Source organism: Phytophthora ramorum (assembly GCF_020800215.1).
Source record: "Phytophthora ramorum isolate Pr-102 chromosome Unknown Phyram_PR-102_s0015, whole genome shotgun sequence".
Taxonomy (NCBI): Eukaryota; Oomycota; class Peronosporomycetes; order Peronosporales; family Peronosporaceae; genus Phytophthora; species Phytophthora ramorum.
In genome coordinates, this window is record NW_027150661.1 from 1,283,405 (window position 1) to 1,307,667 (window position 24,263).

At 51.6% G+C, this 24,263-nt stretch overlaps 3 protein-coding genes across 3 annotated transcripts; 1 reads left to right on the forward strand and 2 right to left on the reverse strand.

The window, feature by feature from the left end:
* Positions 1–4,979: 4,979 nt before the first annotated feature.
* On the reverse strand, positions 4,980–6,062 carry KRP23_12683 (RxLR effector protein PSR2; the record flags this gene model as incomplete). The annotated part of the gene is made up of 1 exon (XM_067895979.1): positions 4,980–6,062. The coding sequence occupies one exon, from the start codon at positions 6,060–6,062 to the stop codon at positions 4,980–4,982; it is 1,083 nt and encodes a 360-aa protein (XP_067739591.1).
* A 217-nt stretch (positions 6,063–6,279) lies between these two features.
* On the forward strand, positions 6,280–7,002 carry KRP23_12684 (RxLR effector protein PSR2; the record flags this gene model as incomplete). Its single annotated transcript, XM_067895980.1, has 1 exon — positions 6,280–7,002. One exon carries the CDS (start codon positions 6,280–6,282, stop codon positions 7,000–7,002), a length of 723 nt encoding a protein of 240 aa, XP_067739592.1.
* Positions 7,003–7,494: 492 nt separating this feature from the next.
* On the reverse strand, positions 7,495–7,974 carry KRP23_12685 (uncharacterized protein; the record flags this gene model as incomplete). Its single annotated transcript, XM_067895981.1, has 1 exon — positions 7,495–7,974. One exon carries the CDS (start codon positions 7,972–7,974, stop codon positions 7,495–7,497), a length of 480 nt encoding a protein of 159 aa, XP_067739593.1.
* Positions 7,975–24,263: the final 16,289 nt, after the last annotated feature.

Here is a 24,263-nt window from a genome sequence, read left to right on the forward strand (position 1 = left end):
ACTCCTTCACCAAAGGATACACTGGATCCTTGGGGTTCTCGAGGATCGCAGAGCCCGTGCGCGTTGCGCGCTTCTTGCCAAGCTCGTCCAGGACATCCTTGTCCATAACGGAAGAGGAGCTCAGCTCTTCTGGAGAGGCCTCCGGCTTCAGGAGCACCATCTCCGCGATTGCCTCGGCTTTCAGTTGTGCCAGGAAATCGTCCATCGACATTTCCTCGAGGTTCAGTAGCTCTGACACCTCAGGCAGGGCTGCCAACGTTGTGGAGCCCGCCTTGACCGTACACCCGGTCTCGCCGTCGAAGAAGTGATAGCATTCTTCGGCCGGCCGTGCCTGAGGAGAGTTCTCTCTCTCCGAGTCGCTTGTAGCGACTCCAGTCTATCTCACCAGACTCGGCTTACGGCGGCGGCGACGTCGTCGATGCCCACCACGGCATGATCCTTTGTTACCCACAGCCGGTGGTGACTCAAGGGTGGAGTCGGGAGTTCCATCGACTCCGTGTGGCACATTGTTACCCACACCAGAGGTGCTCCCAGCAACCTCGACCCTGGCCACGGTCTCGACCTCCTTGGTCTCACGTGGGCTCGTTTCCCTTGGGGAGTTGACTTTCCCCGGCGTCAATAAGGCCGAAGGCCGTACGGTGCCATAGTCAGGAGCGGTGGGTACTGCTGGCATTGCAGTTCCCCTCGCTGGACTCGACGTCCTGTCCACCGGCATTGCCTGTGGCGGTCCGTTGCCCGCGGTGGACGGTGTCATGACACCTGTTGCGGCTCCTGCCGTAACTATTTCTTCGGAGTCATTTCCGACTCGGCTCCGGTGGTAGGCCCGGCTGCTGACAGAGGTGGGAACATGACTCACCAATGCTCTGTCAGTAGCAGCAGGCCGGCTAGCCCCGATGGCTTTGCCGCGCCAGTCTATCCAGGGCTCATGCTTCTCAAGCCATGGCATGCCCAGGATCAAGTCGTACTTGTCCATATCAAGAACGAGGAATCGTTCAGTGGAATTAAAGTCCTCAAACTTGACGGACAGGTCCATAAAGACCTTGGGCACCTCCACTACAGTCCCGTCAGCCAGTCTGACTAGGACATGCCCGTTCCCTTTGCTTTCTCGTAAAGCATCGGTGAACTGGTCGCTCTTGCGAGCGACCGTCCGGCGGCGTGCAAAGTTCTTTGACGCCCCAGAATCGATCAAGATTCTCATGGGATGATCGTATCCCCGTACACTTGCATGTACTACAAGCAGCCCTCCGCTGCCCTTCTCCGCTTCGAGAGTACAGAGACTCTCAGGGGCTAAGCCTTCATGGTGCGCACCACCCGCGCACCACTCATGAAGACTTAGATCTTCCCCAGTAGGGCGCCCCGCCCCTACTGGTTCCCTGCGTTCCCCTGGCCACGGGGTCGCGGCTTTTGCCAGCGACCCCTAGGACCAAAGGGCTTGGGAGGAAACCGCCGTGTTGTTCCTCCCGCGGGGCACGCACGTTTCATGTGCCCCAGTTTGCCACAGCCGAAACAGCGAATGTCGTGCTGTTCGGCAAGGCTCAGGTCCATCGGCACAGGACCGTTGAAGGGGCCTCTACTTTGGGGCCCGCCCTGAGTGGAGCCCCCAAGCCACGCAGTGGCAGGAGTGCGAGCCTGTCGATGGCTGTACTCCTCCTGAAGAGCGATTTGAATCGCTTCTTCCAGGGTGCTTGCTTGCACCCGAAACAGCTGCGTGCGCGCTGGGCCTACTCGCAGGCCGTCCATGAACACCGTCACCTTGATGTGTTCATGGAGTGGGTTTCCCACCAGAGATGCGGTGAGCTCCCTCATCTCCTGGATGTACTCGTGCAGCTCACGTCTCCCTTGCTTGCACGCAAGGAAGCGTGAGCGCTGGCGATACTCGTAGTTCGCCGGGAGGAAGGCGGCTCGAAGCTGTTCACACAGCTGAGCCCAGGATGCAAAGCATCCAGGCGTTGTCGCTTCACGCGTATACGCCCAGCTCTTTGCTCGACCACTAAGGTGGGAGAGAGCAAAAGCGACGCGGAGTCGCTCGTCCGAGACGAGAGCCGCGTCCATAGCGAGCTCGACCTCTCGGACCCAGAAGTGAAGGTTTTCCCCTTCCTTCCCTTCGTAGGGGTTAACCTTCAGCCTCAAAGGCTTGGGCTGAACTGGTTTTTGTTCAGCCACAGGGGCCTGTAGGCTCCCACGTACATGGGCGATTAGCCCTTGCTCGTACGTGTCGAAAGCGCTTACGCGCTCGAGCTGCTCGGCAGGTGTTGCTGCCGCCAAGCTCTGGAGGGCATCCATCCCGAAGATGCCCGCCATCTTCCGAACGGACTCGAACTGCGAGTCGTTCAAGTGAGGAAACTCACTGCGATCCATGGTGGCTCAATGTTTGAGACCACAGAGGATTCAGGTAGTCCAATCTTACCCGCGTAGGCGAGGATTGACTACAAGTGCTACCAAGTGTGACGGGAGTCACACAGCACCTTGCGCTCGAGGAAGTGCTAGGAGTATACAAACTCCAAGTGAACGACGGTTCACTAGTTCCCGGTCTTGGGGAACGGTTGACTTAGACAACGTAGTTTATAGACTGATATATTTATAGTTAGTTACCTAGAGATCGTCTTGCAATACAATTCCTAAGTCAACTATAGTTTATCCTATATGTTTTATGTATGGGTGGCTGTGAGCCACCACCACGTGTCAGTGGTGTTGGGTACACCATGTACCCAACCCGGAAGAGTGACGGGCACTCTTCAGGTAACCCCGTTACACCAACGGTGAAAATCCTGGGCAAAGCGCTCCAAGAACTCAAGAATCTCGGAGGCGCAGCAGAGACGTACCTCCACATTGACAGTGTGGATAAAACAATCCAGAAGGCCCTCAGTGCAAAACCAGAGACAACAAAGAGCGACAGTCCCATCCAGGAACTGGGCCACAAGCTACGGCGTTTCTTTGGTGTGCAATGGAGCACACCAGCAAAAGCAGTTCGGACACTGACGAAAACACACCCGACTCGACAATTCAACTTTCAAAACCCCAGATACAATGCTGGAATACCTTCTATAGGAATAACATAAATATCAAATAGAAGGCCACTTAACTCGGCACATGTACCCCTGAACCATCGGCCCCGACGAGACACCGTGTTACACGTCGTCTTGAGACCTCCATTGGAAATCTAGGCGGTGAGGAAGATGCGAGTGACGCCTCCTTGGCTCAGTATTCGTCGGAGTTATGGAAGCAAGAGGGCCACCAAGTCCTCTCGCAGCGGTGGAGAACAGGTGCACAGGAGGGCCACCAAGTCCTCTGTGCTTTGGTGCTTGAACGGAAACGCGACGGGCTCACCAGGCCCCAAGCGCTGTCGGTGTGAGATCTTGGACACGAAGAGGACACCAGGCCCTCCGTACGTTGGCGTTGAGCTGAGCGCGAGGGGTCACCTTGTCCTTGCGACTTGGTAGTGAGTCTTGAGCACTAGAGGGTTTACCGGGTCCTCTGTGCCTTGGCAGCTATATCTTGAACGCGAAGGGTTCGCCAGGTCCGCCGCGCCTTGGTGATGATCTTGAAAACGCGCAGGGGTCACCACTCCACACGCCCAGGCTGATTCTTGTGTGGCAAACGCCAGGCAGATAGCCGACACCGTGCCCGTCGCATAGAACTCACCTCCTCTCTCCATCTCGGCCACACGCGGGGGAGTTCGCGCCGAGAAGAAAGATCCGGATCCGAAGGCGCCGAAGATGATCCCTGAGCCACTTGTGCCCTTTGGCGCTAATTGCGAACTGCGCATGCTTCAACTCCAGCCGTTTTCAGTCGTCATGTGGATCTGACCAAAATCTAACAGTCGCTCTCGCTCACCAACGTCGGGATCATCATGTTTGTTTCTTGTGGAGGGCATTCCAGCTCGTAGAAATCGTTATGGCGTGAGATTATCGGCGAATACAGGAGTACTTTTGCTTGTTCCTACAACCCTATACTGCTGCAAGAATCTCCAGCTTCCGTTCATCGTATCCGGATAATGGTTATACACTGACCATTTGATTATAATACATGTAGTGGAAGTATCCAGGAAGGATACTCCTATTTCCGGAAGCATAAGAAGCGGACGACGTGCTGCTTCATCGCAGACTGCGACAAGGTCGCCAGGTCAAGTTTAGAGTAGAGCGTGTAGTTATCGTAGCTCACTTCCGTTCGCACATCGTTCGCAGCACTCGAACCCGCCTCACCACGTCCTCCGACTCGACCGCAGCAAACAATACATCTTTTTGCCCCAAGTGACTTGCGTGATGGAAACATGCAATTCTTCTACTAAAGAATTCTTTGTCGTGTTTCCCGGGTAGAAGTACCGATCTGTAAACACACGACGATGCGGGAGCCACCCCGCACGGAACTAAGCCGAGTGTATTGATGGATTGGTAGCTAGATGGAAAGTTGAGAAGTGAGGTCCGGGTCCGATGCTAACCAGCCCTTCGCTCTGGTCTACTTCGGTCGGCTTGATTTAAGGGCGTCCCCATGGAGCTGACGAAGTAAGAGCCGGAATGTAGTGGACAGAGTCCTGGATGCTACATGCACTTCGATATACTAAGTTCCTCATGTAGGCCGGATCTGGCACTGACAGCCAGACCGGTTAGAATATGGCGACACATTGCCTGAGGCTGGCGACCGTCAGACACATCTGGGTCATCTGTGATCACATGCTAGGGTAGCTTGTCCGCAGGCGTGGTGACACCAAGATGAAATATCTGGCATCCACTACAGTTGGCTTGTACACTCTCCTCCCCCAATGCGCGCTCGTGCGTAGCTCGTAAGGAAATAAACAACAAGCAAGTACCACGTTTTCCATCGCTCGCAGTTTACTCATTTAAGTAGCCCACATCGTTTCTTCTCTTTGCAGACCAGTCGTCCTACTTGAGTATAAGAGTGCGATTTTTAAGGAGCCTGCTTTACCAGTCTCCGAACATTACGAAAGTAAAGACGTCGCTCAACCACGCTGAATGGGGGATCTAATCTACTTTCTTCTTGAAGAAGGCCTGGTAGCGCTTTAGCATTGGCGCGTAAGGCCGATTGTTGTCGTTCAGATTGAGCACATTCTTCGTGACTTGACCTGGCTTCAGTCTGTCCTTAGCCCATTTCATGAAGAGTGCCGTCTCCAACTTCTTCGCCATGGTCTCGGAACCATACATATACTGGGAAGCATAAAGAAACTTTGCTACACCTTTATCTCCACCGTAGGCGGTCGAAAATGTCTGCAGCATAGTCGTTTTCTTTTCAGGGTTCAGTCGATTGAACTCGGACATGTAGTTCAGCCATGCTGTCAAGCGCCGGGTCCCAAGAGGGTTGGCATTTGCGTCGTCAAGCAGCAGGATTTTGAAAACGTCGTCTGTAGACTTGTCATTTTTCAGCCAGCCCGCGACCTGTTCAGCCTGCAACTTCGTGGCCAGGCTCGTCGTAGCTTCAGATTGTTTCGCCTTGACGAACATCCTAGCCACAGCTGCCTCTCCCCCATAACGAGCCGAGAGCAAGTCAACCATCGACACTTGGTTGTTGGGGTTCTTCTTGTTGTACATCGATATATACTTGGCCAAAACGTTCATCTTCGGGTTCGCCAGCACGTCATTTATCGTGTCGTCGATCTTCAGGAGTTTGAAAACCTGAGGCGCAGACTTTCTCGTAGTTAGCCACAAATTGAGTTTGGCGCTCTCCTTGATCGCTGACGTCTTCGACTTAATCGCGCCGGCCAGACCGGAGACGCTGACTGCTCGTTCTTCGCCATTTTCATCGTGTGCGCTGTCAGCCCTCAGTAACGTCTTGAGGGGAAATTCGTTTCGGTTAGCCTTGAGAACACGAGCCACCGTCTGGGACTTTTGTGCGGTCGTCTTCGAGATTGTTGACGCGGAGGCGAAATTGACGCACGCGACGAGGGCCAAAGCCACGATCCAGTGCAGACGCATGGTGGTTTGGTTGGATTTGGGTGTGAACTGAGCGTTGCGAGGCGAATTGAAGAATGAAACACTGAAATTATACTGTAAAGCTTTTGCGGGAGGAATGACCACCACAAACAGCATCACCACGGGACGACGCACCATATGTAGTATCACTAGAAGGTGAGGGAGTCCCAATCCCCAGCGAATATGTTAATGCATACATGTAGGAGGTGCTCCAATCGGGCACAATGTGTCATATGATTGCATGAATTCCGTACATTAATAAGGTCCATGTATTATAAAAGAGCAGCTATGCTTACGGCACTTCCCTCACTTCTCAACTTGCCTAATTTCCGGGAGCGACTACGACTTCACTGCCATGCGTTCCCTCTTCATTGCGTTGCTGCTTAATGCCGTTCTACTCGTAGCCAGCGAAGCTACCTCGGCGACTACGGATTCGACGGTGGGTTTGGGTGACTTAGTCTCTGCCGACCAGTACGATCTTGACGTCAAAAGAAAACTACGAACGCGCGGTGAAAACGACGACGGAGAACGGACGATAAGCATCTCAAGCGTCTCGACGGTCTCAGGGAAGGCCACGACATGGACGTTTCACTATGGCGATGAAGCTCTTCAAAAAGTTCTCGAAGCGGTGAAGAAGACCTCCAGTGCAAATGATATCCTCAAGAAATTGCAGGTGAGACCGAGGAATCAGAGATCTGTCGACAACATGTTCGAGCTGCTCAAGCTCGACGAAGGAGTGAGTAAGCTGCTAACCAGTCCGAATTTGAACGCCTTCGTGACCTACATGAACGTGTTTAACCGGGGAAATCCTGCGAAGGAAACAACTCTGGTCAAGACTATGACGATATCTTACGGGGACGAGCTGCTCGCGAAAGCGCTTGAAGCTGCGAAACACGTACCCAGCACGCGTAAAATGGCTACCGACTTGCAGATGGCGCAGTTCGCCATGTGGCTAAGTGAAGGCGCAAAACCGTCGCAGATCTGGAAAATACTGAAGATGAACAAAGCGACTTGGATGACCAACCCCGATGCGCAGATTTGGCGCGGATACAACGAGTTCTTCAAATTGCACCAGTAATGGCATCGTCAAATACTGAAATGTTGACAGAGTTCAAAGTTTGGGGACGCTGACGATTTGGTAGCACTTCTCGATAACAGTTTTCTAATGCTTGCTTTCAGGATCGTGTTATTATGTTCTCTGCTAAATGCACGAAATACCAACACTGAAATATCTGCTTGCTGAGGTACACTGAGTATAATAGCGACCATCTTCATATCGCTCGAGAGTTTTGAATGATCAAAATTAAATTCGGATGACCGGCGGCTGGAGACCGACGGCAGTTAAACCTGTCAGAAATTCGTTTCTGTGTCGTTCAAAAGCGTTGCTTTTGATGGTCTTGCTTCGCTCAAAATGAGCAATTGGACATAAATTTTGAGAAGAGGATTCAGTAATTAATCAGTCTCATACAAATTCGGACTTCTGCCATTTCAAGTGCTCCGAAATCAGACTTTGTGGCCACATTCTTCGTGCATGAGTTTGGGTCGCTCTTTCCTGGATTGTATCACAGCTTCATCGCTGTTGACAACATTTACATACATATATATAAGTCTGAAGAAGCTCACAGAAGGATAATAATCTGCTTGTTAACCCAAAGTCCACCGCTTGGTCAAGTACCGGAACGAAAAAAACTGTACGATTACAAGATGTGACCCAACCGTCCAAGTTGGGGTTCGTAAGGAGGTTGTCTCCGGCCTGATCCAGCTTGAGAAACTCGAAGACGTCGTCCGAAGATTCTCCACCCACGAGCCAGGCCTTGAGTTGTTTTGGGCTGGCAACGGTCGGCCCGATCATCGACTTGAGATAGTTCGTGGCCGTCTCGAGCCCAGGTATGTACAGTCTCTCCGCTTCGTCCGAGTCTTCACCCTTCTCCACCGTCTGGTCAGTTCTTAAGAACCTCTTCGCGGGTTCGTTGTTCTGGTGAGTAATGTCCGTACAAGCACGGGTGGAGGTTGTGAACGTGGAGTGTGCAACCTCCGAAGCAAACCACATCAAAGCTTGGAACAAGGGCGACAGTAGCCGATAACACGAGAGCGCATGGTGGCCCTTGAAGTCGTTGCTGGCGAGCAAACACTGTTAGAAGGAGATCATATAGACATCTCCAGCTAAAAATCGCCAACTGTAGCAGCTTACCATGCGTGACGTACCTACGGATTGCGTGAAGATGCATCAGCTCCCGATAACAATATGAGATGGTGTTGCTGGAGCATTCGACGATTGCGTGACCGTCATCGTGTACCGCGTGAATCTGTCGGGTGGAATGATTGAAAGGGGAGGGTGACTTCATGAACCCAGACAACAATATAATGTAGTACATGTATTGTAGGTTGCGATTAGAAACAGGCTCCCCACTGCTCATGCTTTCGTATTGACCCCACAGGACCAGCTGGTTCTTGATCTCGCATCTTGTATGTCTCTCTCATTTCCGAACTTGATCTCTGTGCCGGAGATCAAGTGACAACGGCACGTGGAAGGATGCGCTGCTGTATGCTTATTGCATTATTAACTATATCCTGCGTGCTTCCAAGAACCGATACCAGTGCAACAGCGCAATACTCTAAAACCGGTCTCATCGATTTTTCCAGTTCGCGTACATTATCAGGTCCAGATAAGGGCGAAGAGAGAGCGGGACCCTCCGTGTCCACTAGCGAGAAGCTTAAAGCGTTGATATTCTCTTCCACAATCACCGATGGAAAGCTCCAGAAATGGCTCAATAGCGGCAAAAATGCGGATACCGTTTTCTCGCGCATGAAGCTTACCAAGGCTGGGGGTTATCTGTTTTATGACCCGCAGTTTGTCGGGTGGATCAAGTACGTGGATGATTTGAGCGCCAAGTACCCAGCCAAAGCGACGTCGGCGATCTCGACGCTGACGACTCAATACGGCGATGATGCACTGTATAAATTGCTTGAAGCTGCCAAAGAGGTCCCAAGGCAAGAAAATCTCGCCACCAGGCTGCAAGCCGAGCAGATGCAGCACTGGGCTACCGTCGGAAAGTCCCCCGACGACGTCTTTCGTCTGTTTGATCTCCAAAAGACAGGAAGTTCAATTCTCACAAACCCGAAGTTTACCTCGTGGGTCACGTACGTGGACGACGTTAACGCACTGAACCCGGAGAAGGCAGCATCGACGATCCCAACGTTGACGACTTACTACCATGATGATATCCTGTTCAAGATGCTTGATGCCGCCAAGAAGTCGGACAAAACAAAGAGCATCGCCACCAAGTTGGAGGCCCAGCAGCTTCAGGGATGGCTGAAGAGTGGGAAATCGCCGGATGATGCGTTCATTCAGATGGGACTTGGCAACGTAGAGGATAGTCTGATGACGAGTCCGCTTTTCAGCACTTGGGTCAAGTACCTGGATGATTTCAACGCACAATACCCCGCGGAGAAAACTGCTCTGCTTCATCTTTTGACGAAGAGGTTCGAGGATGAACCTTTGGCAACGATTATTGCTTTCGGAAAGACACTTGACAGTACGAAGGCAGTCGCAACAAAGTTGGAGACTCTGCAGATGCAAGTCTGGCTGACCAGTGGTAAATCATCGGACGACGTCTTCACGCTGCTGAAACTTGACAAAGCACCAGACAATTTCTTCGGCAATCCGCTGTATAAGACATGGGGCTCGTACATGAACGTCTACAACAACAAACATCCGGGGAAGCAAACGAACTTGTTCAAGACGTTGACGACCAAGTGCAAAGACAAACCATTGATCAAAATCCTCGAGGAGGCGAAGAAGTTTCCGAATCTCGAAAGCACTGCCAGCAAATTGCAGACGGAGAAGATCCAGAGTTACCTCGCCAGCAGGAAATCTCCGTATGACGTCTTCGAGACACTTGGACTGGGCGATGCATGGGATAATGTTATCGGGAACCCGCTGTTCAAGACTTGGCTCAACTACGTGAAGAAGTTTGACCAAGGAAACCCGGCGAAGAAAACTGATTGGTACTATGCACTTCATAGGAGCTACATGGATAATGGCGTTGAACCAATGGTTGACAAGGGGCTGCGAAATCCAAGCACTGTGAAAATCGCTAAAATGGTGCAGGAGGGACTAGTAAAGCGTTGGCTCGTAAACCAGCAGACTCCAGATGCTACTTTCAGATGGATTCTATATTACCCCAAGATGGACGAAAATGTTCTTCTTAATCCACGTTTCGAAACTTGGGTCAAGTATCTGGATGACTTCAACCAACGGTACCCCGACAAGAAAGCAAATGTGATCGATGGTTTAAGAACCAGCTACAACGATCGATCTCTTTTGGAGATGTTCGATGCGGCGAAGAAGATCCCGAGTACGGAGAAACTGGCCACGGACTTGCAGAATGCGATGCTCAACACGTGGGTGCATGAGAAAAGAAGCCCTGCAGAACTTTCCAATATGCTCAGTGATGTGGCTCCAGCTGATGAAATGATCCAGCGATACATTAAGATATCCACCGGAAACATCGCTTAGAAGGGTTAAGCACTCATTGACTGGTGGTGCCAGTGGTAACATTTCGACTCCAATACTATTTTTCTGGTTTAAAAATACAGAATGTTTGTCTCTAGCTTTACAAACTTTATAAACGTCAGACCCGATGAGCTATCATAATTATGGAACGATCTCAAAGATCTACGCCAACGAATACACTTCCTTCTGCTGTTCATATCTCTTATGAATAGCTTTGAGAAGAACAAAAGCCCATGCATTAGCCAGAAGATAGCGTTGGGGTCGAAATAGTACCGATATCACAACTCATTACGTAGCAAAAACAAGATGCAATGCTGATTTCATCGACACTGCGAAAGGGTTCCAAGCGTTCAAACACCGCGAGGTAGCAGCAAAAACGTATGTTCGAATTGACACTGTGGACAAAACAGTCCAGAAGCATTTCAACGCCAAAAGGAAGACCATATCCCAGAATAACAAATGGACCAAGAACTCCATCAGTTTTTTGTCGTCCAATGGGGAACTCAAGCCTCGAAGCAGTACGTATATTGGCGAAAGCGCAGACAGCAAAAAACTACAACCTACGAGACCCACCAGGAACATCAGTCCCGCTACCCGCATATCTCCGCCGATTCGAATGCCACGACCAAAAGCAAAGCGCTCCAAGACAGACAAAAGACATCAAGTCGCGTCTAACACATTACAAGGCTTCTATAGGAAAATAACATAACACCAAATAGAAGGCCAATTATCATCATTAATTTCATCGACACTCGATGAAGCGAGGTATTTCCAATGGAGAACTGGCCCATGTCCTCGAGCATTTGTGGAGTATAAGTACCATAGCACTAAGAGTTTTAAAATGGGTTCTCTATCCGTATTCAAGTACACTTGAGATTAGCTGCCTGGATTACTTATAAAATCGCAATCCCTTGATACCTGTTATCCGATTAAAGACACTTGAACAGCTTTCATTGTACCAAGTTTAAATTACTCGTTGTAGATAATTCGGTGAATTCGATTGGCAATGCCTATGGTGGTGGTAAGGTGGCCTTCTATTTGATGTTTATGTGTTTTTTCCTATAGAAGCCTTATAATATGCAAGACGTGACTTGATCGCCGAGGGAGGAACCAGGTACATACTGTACGTGGCCGGACGGGTGGCAGGAACAAAACGATCAGGAGCTTGCGGGGCGATCATTGTCAGCTGTAATGACATATCGAGCGGGGCCAACTGGAGCGGGCACATGTCATACGCCAGCTCGTCACCGACGACCACGGAAGCGGAACACTTAGGGCTCCTCATGGGACTCAAGGCGTGCGAGAAGAAGCGGTACTGGCCGCTATGGGTGGTGAGCACGAACAAGATGCTGATTGCACAGCATCGGCAACGCAAGCCCCCAAAGGCACGGCATTTAACACAAATCTACTGGAGGAGTCGGCGCATCGTGGATCGGCTCCGGGAAGTAGAATGGCTACACCACGCCAAAGAAGCCAACCGTATGGCCATGGAGCTAACAAACACAGCGCTCGAAAGCAGAACGAGCGTACAACAGTACACGGCTGACACGGGCACCGATTCAGGGAAATGGAGGAAAGTACTCCGCCACCTAGATGGAGACATGATACAATGGAAAACACACGAGGACGACGCGGCGCAAGCGGACGTCGTGGCCGACAGTCAGTAAGGACACCGGCACGTAACGGGGAAGCGTAAGCTAGGACCTGGAGAAGGCTAACTACCGACATAGGGGCGATGGTTAGAACGGACATAGGAAGTCGTTAGCACAACTAAGTGACATCAATGTACCTCACTGAAAAACGAAACGAAGACGTGACTTGATGTCTGTCGTCTGTCGTGGAGGGGTTTGTCGTTTTTGATCTTGAGTCGTGAATCGGCTGAGGTAGGCGTGTAGCGGGTCTTGTGCGACTTGAGAGTTGTGTAGAGTGAAATGTCGTGTCTGCTTGGTATTTGCGAGTATGCGTACGGCTTCCAGACTTGCTTTCGCTGGAGTGCTCCATTGGACTGTGAAGATGGCAATGCCTATGGTGTTGTGCCTGAATTCGTTCTGAAGTTTAATGTGTACTTAGTACACCAACATTTCAACGATGGAATTAATATGCTACACTCCGCGACAAGATAAATCACCCACCCTCGTTTGAGGGCACAGCTCTGTCAATATTACGAGTTAGCTATTGCTGTTTAGATCAATTGCTTCTGTCACCAATAGACCAACGTGGTTTGTGCTAACGATTGCAATTTCGCAGCGTGCGGGGAGCCTCCAATACAAAATTCCATTTAAGCATAGCGACACATTAGATCACCCACTCGAAGCATACAAAAATCAAGTATAAAAGAATGACGGTAATTTTGGAAAATGAGCGGCGTGCAACTGGCATTTTGAGCGACTGGCGCGCGAGATCGCTACTCAGGGTGCAGTGGAGTGGATCATTTTCCAAAGATGAAGAAGGCGAGCAAGAAGAAGCCTGGGGTGACCGAGCGCGAAAAGGGCAGGATCCAAGGGCTACGAGAAGCTGGGCTGAGCACCCGTGCTGTTGCGAAGGGCACAGGGCGCTGCACACACTCCATCACACGCGTCACGACGCCCACACCGCCACACCAAGAAGCCAAGCGACCTGGGCCTGCCCCGGCACTCTCTGACCGCGAGACCCGCCGTCTCATCCGCGCTGCTGCCAAGGGCATGTTGTCGGCTGCCCAGCTCAAGACGGAGCTCCATCTCACCGTTTCAGTGCGCATCATCCAGGTCACCCTAGCAAGGGTGGACTGGTTGGTGTACACCAAGATGGTGAACACGCTCCCCCTCAAGCCCGAGGACATGCTGAAACGCAAAGCGTGGGCCAGCGCCATGCTGTTGTGCAAGGACACCGGGGTCATCTGGGACTCCATTGTCTTCTTGAATTTGTGGTCCACTATGAGTAGGCGAGTGTATGCAAATGGAAGACAATTTGATAGTGTGCCTCAATTGAAGGCTGCATTATTTGAGGCTTGGGAATCCATTCCTCTTGCACTGCTGATGTCACTCATTGAGTCCATGCCACGCAGATGCATCGAAGTCTTAGATAAGAAAGGCAATAAGAAGCACTATTGAAATTACCGTCATTCTTTTATACTTGATTTTTGTATGCTTCGAGTGGGTGATCTAATGTGTCGCTATGCTTAAATGGAATTTTGTATTGGAGGCTCCCCGCACGCTGCGAAATTGCAATCGTTAGCACAAACCACGTTGGTCTATTGGTGACAGAAGCAATTGATCTAAACAGCAATAGCTAACTCGTAACATTGACAGAGCTGTGCCCTCAAACGAGGGTGGGTGATTTATCTTGTCGCGGAGTGTAGAAGCATAAACATCAAATAGAGGGCCACTTAACCTTGGTATCTACCGCAGTCTAATTCCAGCTCGAGGTTCCAGTGGAATTATTATGCTAGAGTTTTAGTATCAGGACTATAACGTTAAAGATAAGCTGTGCAGTATTCAAAATTCGTTTTATTGGTGGAAACGACTAATGAATTTGACTCGAACACGTTGCTCCGTATCTTCAAGCGATGCATGTGTAATGAAGTTGAACAGCGGTGGGGCATGGTGACAGCACACGGTGAAGCAGGACGTGAGCGAAAAGACAATGGGTACATCGAGGGCGTAAGTGGTCGCACGCTACCAGAGTCGAGAGCCGCACCAACGAGATCTTTGGCGCAGAGGGTCGCTTTGAGGGGCGGTGGCGAGTCCACGAACAGGCGTGAAGAACGAGTGGAGAGGAGGTCGAACCACTGGGGACAAATGAGATGGCGCTCACTTCTGGATTTGAGCTCGAGGGTCCAAGTGCAGTTAACACTTACGAAGTCGCGTTGAGGAACACATGAGGGCCAAGCGACAACAAAGGACGTGAGCTGGGGCATAAATGCGATATACGACGAACGAATTTAAGGTTGAAGACGGGTACGAGTTCGAGTTTTTGTGTGAGCTCAAGGCGATAGCAGGGAATTCACGACCTCCGTGTTCGACTAGTAGACATGTACGTGAACGGATTTGATATCGGAGACGTGATGGGGAATCCACACCTTCCGTGTTCGAGTTTGTGTACGTGTACGAGTGCACATACGGAACAGGACAAAGTACGAATTGAGGTTGAGGTTGAGTTGAAGTTGAATAAATAGGGACGAGGGTTCCGGCTACTTTGCAGTGGCCTACAGTGTGTTGGAGTTGTAACGAAGAGGACTACTGGAAGTCCACCGCAGCAAGCACAAAAGAGTACGATTCCGTCGGCGGGCAGATGTGATTAGACCCGTTACATGATGGTCATACATGGGCTGCAAAGAGTACGATCGACTATAGCACCGAGCACAACTATGACGACAACGATGAGTACGAGAACGAGAACTGGCAAGACGAGTGACACGAGACTGAGTGCAATTTCTCGATTGGAATCAATGGGTGACCAGTGACGTGAATATATGCTGATATTTGATTGGCTACTGAATTTTTTTATTATTGGTTATGTGCATTGCGCATGTTGAATGTGGAATTCGACTGTGTTCCGCGGAACGGATGCGGTCAGGCTTTAAGATGGGCCCCCAGATTTGAAAGGTCAGATTCGGCCTGAAATTGGATCTATATCTGAATCAACCCCGTCCTTAAGCGGGTTAACCCAATGGAGTTGAAAATGCCTATGTGAATGTATCACATATGGTGTCCCGCCTTGCCTAAAGCCTGAGCGTGTGAATATCCGTGCACATTAGTCACCAGACGCCAGACAAACAAAAAGTCCGTTGAAGAAATGCCATGTGGACCCTCACAATGAAGTATGATTTTGGTCATGAGACCTTGATCACATTAGATGTCTGAACGCAGATGTCTGAACGCGGATGTCTGAACGCGGATGTCTGAACGCATATATTATACGTGCTCAAGACTATCCCGTACTGTGAGGTCGTACACACTGGTTTCAGCTAAATATCCAAGTTGAAGAACCCTGAGCGTGAGTTTGAAGTATCTACGTTCAAGAAATTGGAACCTGAAAATGATGTTCAAGGTCAAGATACTTGAAAGTAGGTTTGAAGAACCCACGTTCAGACAACCCAGGACCCAATGCGAGGATTTGACTCCTTGACGATGGAAAGTGAACCCACGAAGTGTCAGCCAGTATACTCAAGCCAAGTCAAAGTCAGAAGGTCGCTAGGAAGAACACAGAAGAACACAAAAGAACGAAGACAAACAGATACCCTTTACGAAGAAGCTAGCGATCGGCTAGCAAAGATAACAATCAGAGTTCGTTTAACCCCCTACTACGCAAGTCGCTCAAAGTAAGTGAGCTTCTGACAAGCAGGACACGGGTCCGCCGTTCAGTTAAGGGCAGTTCGGTGCGGGGCTCTCTACAAGATTCAAGCCCAGTTGCGTGGGGATCATTCACGTAAGTATTTGGCGTGATCCTTGCTTTCCTTTTATTAGTTGGACCCGCTGCGCGTATGGTAAGGGCGGGGTTTTCATTTCATATTAACAAGGCCTTCTTGGGTGATAGTAGCAGTCATCCCCAGGAATATTTTATAGACTGCGTTTTAGATAGGATTGTATTGGTGTGTATTTCTTCCCTCATCTGAGGGTGAAGAAAAGGCTGCAGGATTGACCAGTATCCTGGATTCAGCCTTAGTTGACTGGTGTTCAGACCCACCGTTCAAGGGTCTATAAGAATAAGTAACGGCTGTGTGTTGGATATAACTCTGTATTTGTATTGGGTATCTGAAAGTGGTGTTTGTTCCGAGTTCTCGATACCGGTTCCAGACATTGGAGAAGTGCGTTCAGGAAGTGGACGTTACGCTCAGCATTTTCAAGGCCTATTTGTATTTGACAACCCATTGTGGTGATATATCCGGGCTTCCCCCCGAATCAATCGACGCCGATAGGGAATACACAAGGTGCCACGCCACTCTGAATCACGGTTTCAAGGAACTGCGTTCAGGGTTTACACCCCCCCCCCCCCCAGGCTAAAGTTTCAGGACTAAGTCTAGGCTACCGCTATACACTTGGGCGAGAATGTTTTTCATCGACTTCGTCACAACTGGTGCGTGTGCCCGGATTCGAACCAGGGATTTCACCGGAGTTGTTTTATATTAGTAGGAATTGATTAGTTGGGTCTCGTTAACCCCCTGATTCCCATCGTCGTATCTTACAACATCTTTTTTGCTATGTCGTAAGTTACAACATTGGAACGACAGGGACAGGGAATGACTCGGGCCATAATTTAATCAAGTCATTTTGAAAAATAAGATCGGAGAGGTCAGAATCGCTCGTTTAGAAACGGGGCATGACGGAGGAGGGGAAGGGGAACAGCGAGCACATCCAAAAGATGAGTGGACCGGATCTCCTCATTTCCGAATCTGCCCGATGGTGCGCATCCGTGCCAGCCGCCGAACGGCCCCCGCCCCCGCCGCCACCCACGACGTCGACTTCCCCCACCTGTGGCGGCAACTGCGCGCGGCTGGCTGGACGGCAAAGCGGCCCAGTGGACTGGCGAACGACTGGACGTACACCAGTCCTGATGGCAGCAGCCATTTCATTGGCGAGGCGGCAGTCTTGGCGCATGCGCTGACCTCTGGTCTGTTCAACGAGAACGCGCAGGACGACAACGCACAGGACAAGAACGAGCAGAACGATACCGCGCAGCACAAGCATGTCGATACCACGGAGCACGAGACCGATGAGAACGAGAACGCGCAGGATGAGATCAAAGAAAACGAGAGAGCGCTGCACCTGAGTGCATCGGACGACGACGAGCGCGACGCCAACACTTCGGACGACGACGCGCGGCCGTCCCAGGTCGACACGAGCGTCACGCTCACCCAGGGCACACTTGACACAGGCGAGCGACAACGAGGACGCCGCCGTGCCGACGCCGGTCGAGCTCTCGCAGGGAGAGGAGATCAGGGCATTCGGACTGTTGTAGAGCGTGCTCCAGCTGGCCGAGCCAGAGCGTGCGGCGACCGCCAGCCTGCGGCAACTCTCCGACCCGGACAGTAAGGAGGAGCAGAAGACGGACGAGCCGCGGGCAGTTCTGCGCCGCCGCGTCAAGGTTGACGTGAACTACTTGGCCACCAATGAACACTCCAGCGACTACGAGAGCTTCAGCTCGGGGGAGAGTGACGACGGACAAATCGAGGACGACGACCAAGAGCCAGATCGTGAATACAATAACCTTGATGATGATTTTGTCTCTGATAGTGACGCTGTCGAAATCGACGAGGCATTCATTGGGTCCCTGATGATAGGGGCCAGCGACCAGGACAAGCGATCGATCAAGGCGCGACAGGAGGCGCTTCGAGCCATGCAGTGGACTGCGCCGTCGTCCGAGTTTAAGGACGGGGGGATGACCGCGTACGACGACATGCGCGGCGAGGACGCGCATCCCGTGGCGGAGCTGCGGGAGGTATGCCACTCGCCGGTGCTGACGTTTTTGTACTTCATGCCCAAGTCGCTGTGGGTCGCCATCACCGAGCAGACTAACAGATACGCGGTCCAGCAAGTCGACCGACGAGCTGAAGAGCAGCACGCGAAGCAGCGGGAGGGTCGGCGCGAGACCGTCCAGCAGATCCGCAGGCGCCTCAAGTCCAAGAAGGGGTACGACACGTATGAGATCCTACACGAAGTAGGTCTGCTGGTCGCTCGCATGCTGTGTCCTCAGCAGCGGCGGTTCGCGGCGCACTGGTCGATGGTGGAGGACGGCGCTGTGCCCGTGGGCAACTTCGGGCGGTACATGTCCCGTAACCGCTGCACAAATATCCTCCGCGACCTGCACTTCGTGGACAACGAAGCCCCACGGACGCACGACAAGCTATGGAAGCTCCGTCCGGTCGTGAACAGCCTGCAGCAGCGGTTCCTGGCGGGGTGGTCATTACCGGCAGTTTTCAGCTTCGACGAGGGGTCCTTCCCTCCACATCTCGCCGGAACACCACCCGCATGTTCATGCCTGACAAGCCGCACCGCTACGGCTCGAAGATGTTCATGACGTGCGACTCGCGAACCGCATACTGCTATCGGTACGTGGTTCATGGATGCTTGCTTTTTCGCTTTGTCGTAACTTACGACTTTGACCACGGGATTTGAGCTATCGATGTCGTAACTTACTAGGTTCGAAATATACGCAGGCAAGCACCGTCATGACGCGAAAGGTGGCGCCGGCCGCCCTTATGACCACAAGACGGGTGCTGCAACAGTGGTGCGCAACCTCAAGGTCGTCCTCGCCAGCAACCTCCACCAGTGGCACGTTGTCATAGTCGACCGGTTCTACACGTCGGTGCTGCTCTGCGTCGAGCTCGTTGCTATGAACGTCTACGTGGTCGGCGCGGTGATGGCCAACCGGCTCGGCCTCGACCCGGCTCTCGGGCGACTCGCCTGGCCTCCATCCCGCGGGGCACGTTCAAGTTTGCCAGGTCCGTGGCCATCCCGAGCTTGGTCATGTTTCACTGGTGGGACCGTAAGCCCGTGCAATACCTCTGCACTGGCGCGATCATGACCGAGTCGACCATCGGCCGCAAGGTGAAGCAGCTGGGCGCCATCGCGGTGGCGTGTCCCCAAGCCGTCACGGACTACCAGCGGTGGATGGGCGGAATGGACGTCCATGACCAGCTCCGCCTCCAGAAGTACTCGCTGCAAGTCCCTCAAATACTATAAGAGCCTGTTATTTGGCTTTGTGACCTAGCGCTCGTGAACGCGTTCCTGTCGCACAAGGAAGCGGCTGCGATGGACGGCAAGCCAGTGATGAAGCGTGGCGCGTGGTTCGGCGTGCATCAAAACCAGTTGCTGCAGCTCAAGACCGAGGACTTCGCGGGTGTCGTGGCGACCCCACTGTCAGGCAGCCAGAAGCGCCAGCGCACCCCCATCCGCGTGACGCACCAGCTCGAGCAGCGCAACGACTGGGTCACGGTCAGAGGGGTCCAGAAGAGGCGCCAGCGGTCGTGTAAGGTGTGCGCGCTACTCCGGGTGGACGCGAAAAAGTCGTTCTCGACCACCTTCTGCAAGCGCTGCTCGCTGGATGATGCGAAGCTGTGGTTCTGCAACAAGATCCGTCAGTCCCCGTGATGATGGCAATCCAGTCTCAGGGGTACCCGGGTGCAGGATATGATGGTGGAGCGTTGGTGACGCGTACGGTGATCCCAGCTCGACCTGCCTCGGTGGATCAAGATGATGTCGACATGGCTGATTCAGAGAGTGCTGGCGCTCAGGATGCTGAAACCGCTTCTCAACCGAGACACTCTCAAGCGCGATCGACGGTCAAGTACGGAGGCTCAGGCTCGGCACCAAGCGAATCAAGTTTGAGTGCTAGGGCACCTGCACGTTCAACGCGGACGAAGTCCAGTTGCACAAGCAGATCGCGTCGGTCAGATTCACACTCTCCAACATCATCCGGAGCAGCACAAGTCGCCCTGAACGTCATGCGTCAGCACCAGGAAGCGGTTGCCCAACTCAAGGAGCAGCAAGAAGTGTTTCACGATCGGCAGTATAAAGCTCAGCTGGAAATGCAGCGCAACATGGATCGACAGCTTCAGGGTGCCGCGTTTGAGATTCGTTCGCTGAACGAACGCACAACTCGCGCCGAGGAAGCAAGACACGCCGCTGAACAAGCTTTGCTGAGGATCGAAGAAGCTCGGGTGGAGGCTGAACGTCGCGCTCAAGCAGCTGAAGAATCGTTAACACGACCCACTCCCAAGACGGAAGAAGCTGCACCTGAATCTCATGAAGAAGGGGCTGCCCGGCTGGAGGAAATCATCCGTCTTGAGCGCCAACATTTGCAGGCTGAAAATGCTGAACAGCTGAGGCGTGAACAGGATCTGGTCCAACACAACTTGTAGCAGACTTGGCAACAACGTCTTGCCGAAGTGAATGCTGAACGTGCTCACATGGAGAATGAGCGAGTTGAACGTGGCAAGGAACTGAATGAAAGGCTGAGTGCGAGCTTGGAACGTGTACAGCAAGCCATGGAGCGTTTGAACCTGGAGCGGGAGCAAGAACGTGAGTCTGCCCTGAATCGCCAGAAAGTTTTGGCTGACCAGAATCGCGATCTCCGAACTGTCCTCTCCCAGATTCAAGCTGGTAAGCTGACCACATCCCCTGAAGTGACAACCCCGACAATGGAGAAACCTTCAGCTGAACCCCATTCGGCAACCAAGAGTTCAGTGGTCAGTGGCGTAATCAAGGATGGCGTGCGTCCTGATACAGAGGCGGTACCGCCAAAGAACAAAGGGACGAGGGCTCAACTGACCACAACCACTTCAGTCGTCAAAGCGGAAGGTTCCAGCAAGGAATCCAAGTCATCTGTGCCTAAGAAGACTTCATCCAAGAAATCAGCGGTCAAGAAAAGTGCAATCAAGAAAACGAGTTTCAAGAAATCTCTGCTGAAGGAAAAGAAATGTGCAGATCCTCCATCTTCAGATCCAGATGAATCTGAGTCAGACTTGTCGAGCTCAGATGATGATGATTCAAGCTCAAGTGATTCAGACAGTAGCTCCAGTGATGAGGCGGGTCCAAACCTTACCACTATGTCCACGACGGGTAAAGACGGTCAAACGATTTGGACCTATCGACCGTATATTAACTACAATGCGGTTGAGAAGTTTGATGAAGATGCATCCCTCGAAGACCGAGTTGGATGGTGGGAGCGTTTCACTGATATGGCGGATCAAGGTTTGTGGCCGGACAAGATGAAATCAGACAGCTGAGAGGGAGAATGTCTTCAGCTCTCAGAGATTGGTATGCCCAGCTGCCTAAACATATTCGTCATGACTGGAAGAAGTTGACACACCGTTTCAAGACCTTGTATTGTCGCACAACTGGTTCGTACTCTGAGCGCTACTACACTATGAAGATGCGTTCAGGAGAATCCTCGCTCAAGTTTTTCTATCGGCTCAACGCTGCTGCAATCAAGGCTGAAGTGAAGTTTCAGAAGACCACCAAGTCTCGTGAAAGGCATATTCGTCGCTTCATTAAGAAGTTGAAGGATACTCAGCTGAAGACCGCATTGCAAGGTCAAACATTCAAGAGCATGAGTGAGATGGAATACGCGATGAGACGTAGCGAGGGCATTTGGCGAGAAGAAGGATATGACACGCCACCGGCCAAGCAGCTACATAAAAAAAATCTCAATCACCTGACACGTGGCGACTGGAAGTAAAATGTCCGTCGTTTCCCATTTCCCATGGAAGTACTCGCAGTGATGATTGGTCCAGAAGTGCAAGCGACAGGGAAGAACAAGGATGAACAGAGAACTGGTACAAGTTCCCACAGCATACTGAGACCAAGTGACTTCCAGAAGTCCCCTAAATATCGAGTTACTTCCGGAAGTCACGTGTGCCTTCCGAAAGTTCCTTTCTGATGCGACTCGCGGATGACCCAGACGTTCCGACCAGACGCTCCTGATATGTACCCACCAAGACCCTTCCAATTTTCCAGTATACAAAGCCCAAGATATTAGCGACCGACCAGGACGACCAGCCGGATATGTTATGCACGAAGAGCCGGCTTGCGACCAGGATGTGTCAGCCTCCCGGATGCTGATTACGCCAAAGGAACCCTATAGTGAAACCAAGACAAATGTGCATGTGGAAGACTTCCAGCAGAGGCCTTGACAGAAGACTTCTAGCAGAGACTAAAAATAACAGAGAGTTCGTTTTGCCACCAAGGGCGCAAGAGTTTTTTTTCCGGGCCTTTATCAGTTGGCCTGGGAGCACGCTAGGATAACGCCGGACAAGCCGCCGTGTATTTCCGGGGACCCGGGTTCACCCAGCCTGCGTTTGGACGCGTCGTGATCGCGAAGACCGCCGTGGAACTCTCCGAAAGGCTCAAGACCAAATTAGGCGGTGACCGAGTGACGCGCATTCGTACGTGATCTGTCCTATTTCATATTTCAGTTGGGAGTGTGTCCTCTAGACCCCCCCCCCCCCCCCCCCATTTCATAGTATTTGCCGTTTCAGGAGGTTGTTAGTAGTCACCCCCCGGAATTTGATCGAATAGACTGCTGTGTGATAGGACTGTATATTGAGTGATCCGGAAGTGGTTTTCCTTTTGGATATATTTGAAAGTTATCTTCTGGAAGGAGTTATAAATCCTCCTTACTGGAAGTGGTGCGCAACAAGGGTGCATCTGGAAGTGACCAGTCTTCCAGGTGAAACACAAGTAGACTGGTGTACGGACCCACTGCTCAAGGGTCCAAAAGAATAAGTAGCAGCTGTATATTGTGTATAACTCTCTGTATTATTTGGCCATCTGGGAAGGCTTTGCTAGTGGTCTAACCCCAGCTGTACTAATTGCGTCGGGAAGTGAACGTACGCACTCTGTATTCTTGTATTCATTTTGATTGTGTAGGAACAACTCATCAGGTGGAGTCCGGTCTTCCGAAGACAAACGACACCTATAGGGATTACACAAGGTCACACGCCAAGCTACTTCCGGAGGTCCCGTACTTTTGGAGGTAGTCTGATCCCATTGGGCTTTCCGAAAAGCGAAGTTGAAGCTTCCTGATCGGCCGAGTCTGCTCGCGCGCGTGCGCTATACACCCTGGACGATAAAGGCGTTCACCCGCCTCACCTCAGCTAGTGCACGTGCCCGGATTTGGACGTCTAGTGATTTCACCGAGTTGTTCTTATATTATTGATTGAGTTCTAGGGGACTGGGTGCTAACTAATCTTCTAACCGTGGTTATTATGGCTGGAAGTGAAAGCACATGCGAAGGTGGACGTGAGGGATTCGAACGCGGCGATGCGTCCCGATCATCACGTCGAGTGCAAGGGCTGCCTCCGGAGGAGCAGGCGACTTTGGATGAGGTCGTCAGGAATGCTCGGAAGGCGAACGCTGCGAAGCGCAAGACAGCCCAAGAAGCGAAGGAGTCGATGGCCCAAGAAGAAGCCACTTTTGGATCCGCCGTTCAGGAGGCGCACCAAGCGAATCAGGACGGTGATGTGGAAGTGCTTTCGGATGGGGAAGAAGACTCCGAGTGGTCCGGATCGGAATCCGGTTCGGACGACGAAAATGGTTCCATCTCGCAAGAGTCTGATGAGACGTCGTGAAGGTTGAGCCCCCGGCAGAAGATCGAGTTTCGGAACTTGAAAGCTTGTCATGTGCTGCAGGCACATGCATGACTATGACGAATGGCCCTAGTAATGCAGTCGATCGCATTTTCGATTGGCGTGAGATTTAACGATGCCTGGGGCTGACAACTGAATTGTTGCAACCCTGCCGTTATTGCCCTTTCAAAAGCACAAAAATGGCTGTTTTAGCGTAAATATACGCCAGCCCGATTTTATGCACCTTGGTTTATCGTAAATCAACCACATGGCACGTTTGAATCCACCAAGTCCTATCTCGTTTTCCCAAAACGATTGCAAAGCACAATAATACTTCGAAGTATAATAATGCCGGGCGACAACTCGGTCATGCATTCGGACCGAAGCAAGCCCGAATGCCTGTTCTCTACTCGAATCGATCCTGAGTGCGTTCAGCTCACCCTTTCCATGACTTCGCACACCGGTACCTTCGTTCCACACAATACCCACTGGAAGCACAATTTGGACATCAAATCGAGATTAAACTGCAAGTGGGTCTTGCATGCATTTGAGTGAGTAAATGGCCAGGTAACCGGAATCGCCCATTTTGCCTTCCTAAGTAAGATAGAGCAACCTCTCGTCTCAATAAATATTATCATGCCTGCATCGCATAAAGATCTCAAACCCTAATAACATAACCAGCTTGCTAAATACAGGTAAAAAAGTCGTCAAAATGGGCGCTCGTTTTAGGTCCACCCGCTATTTTTTCCACCAATCGTAACCGCCCAATTTCGAAAAA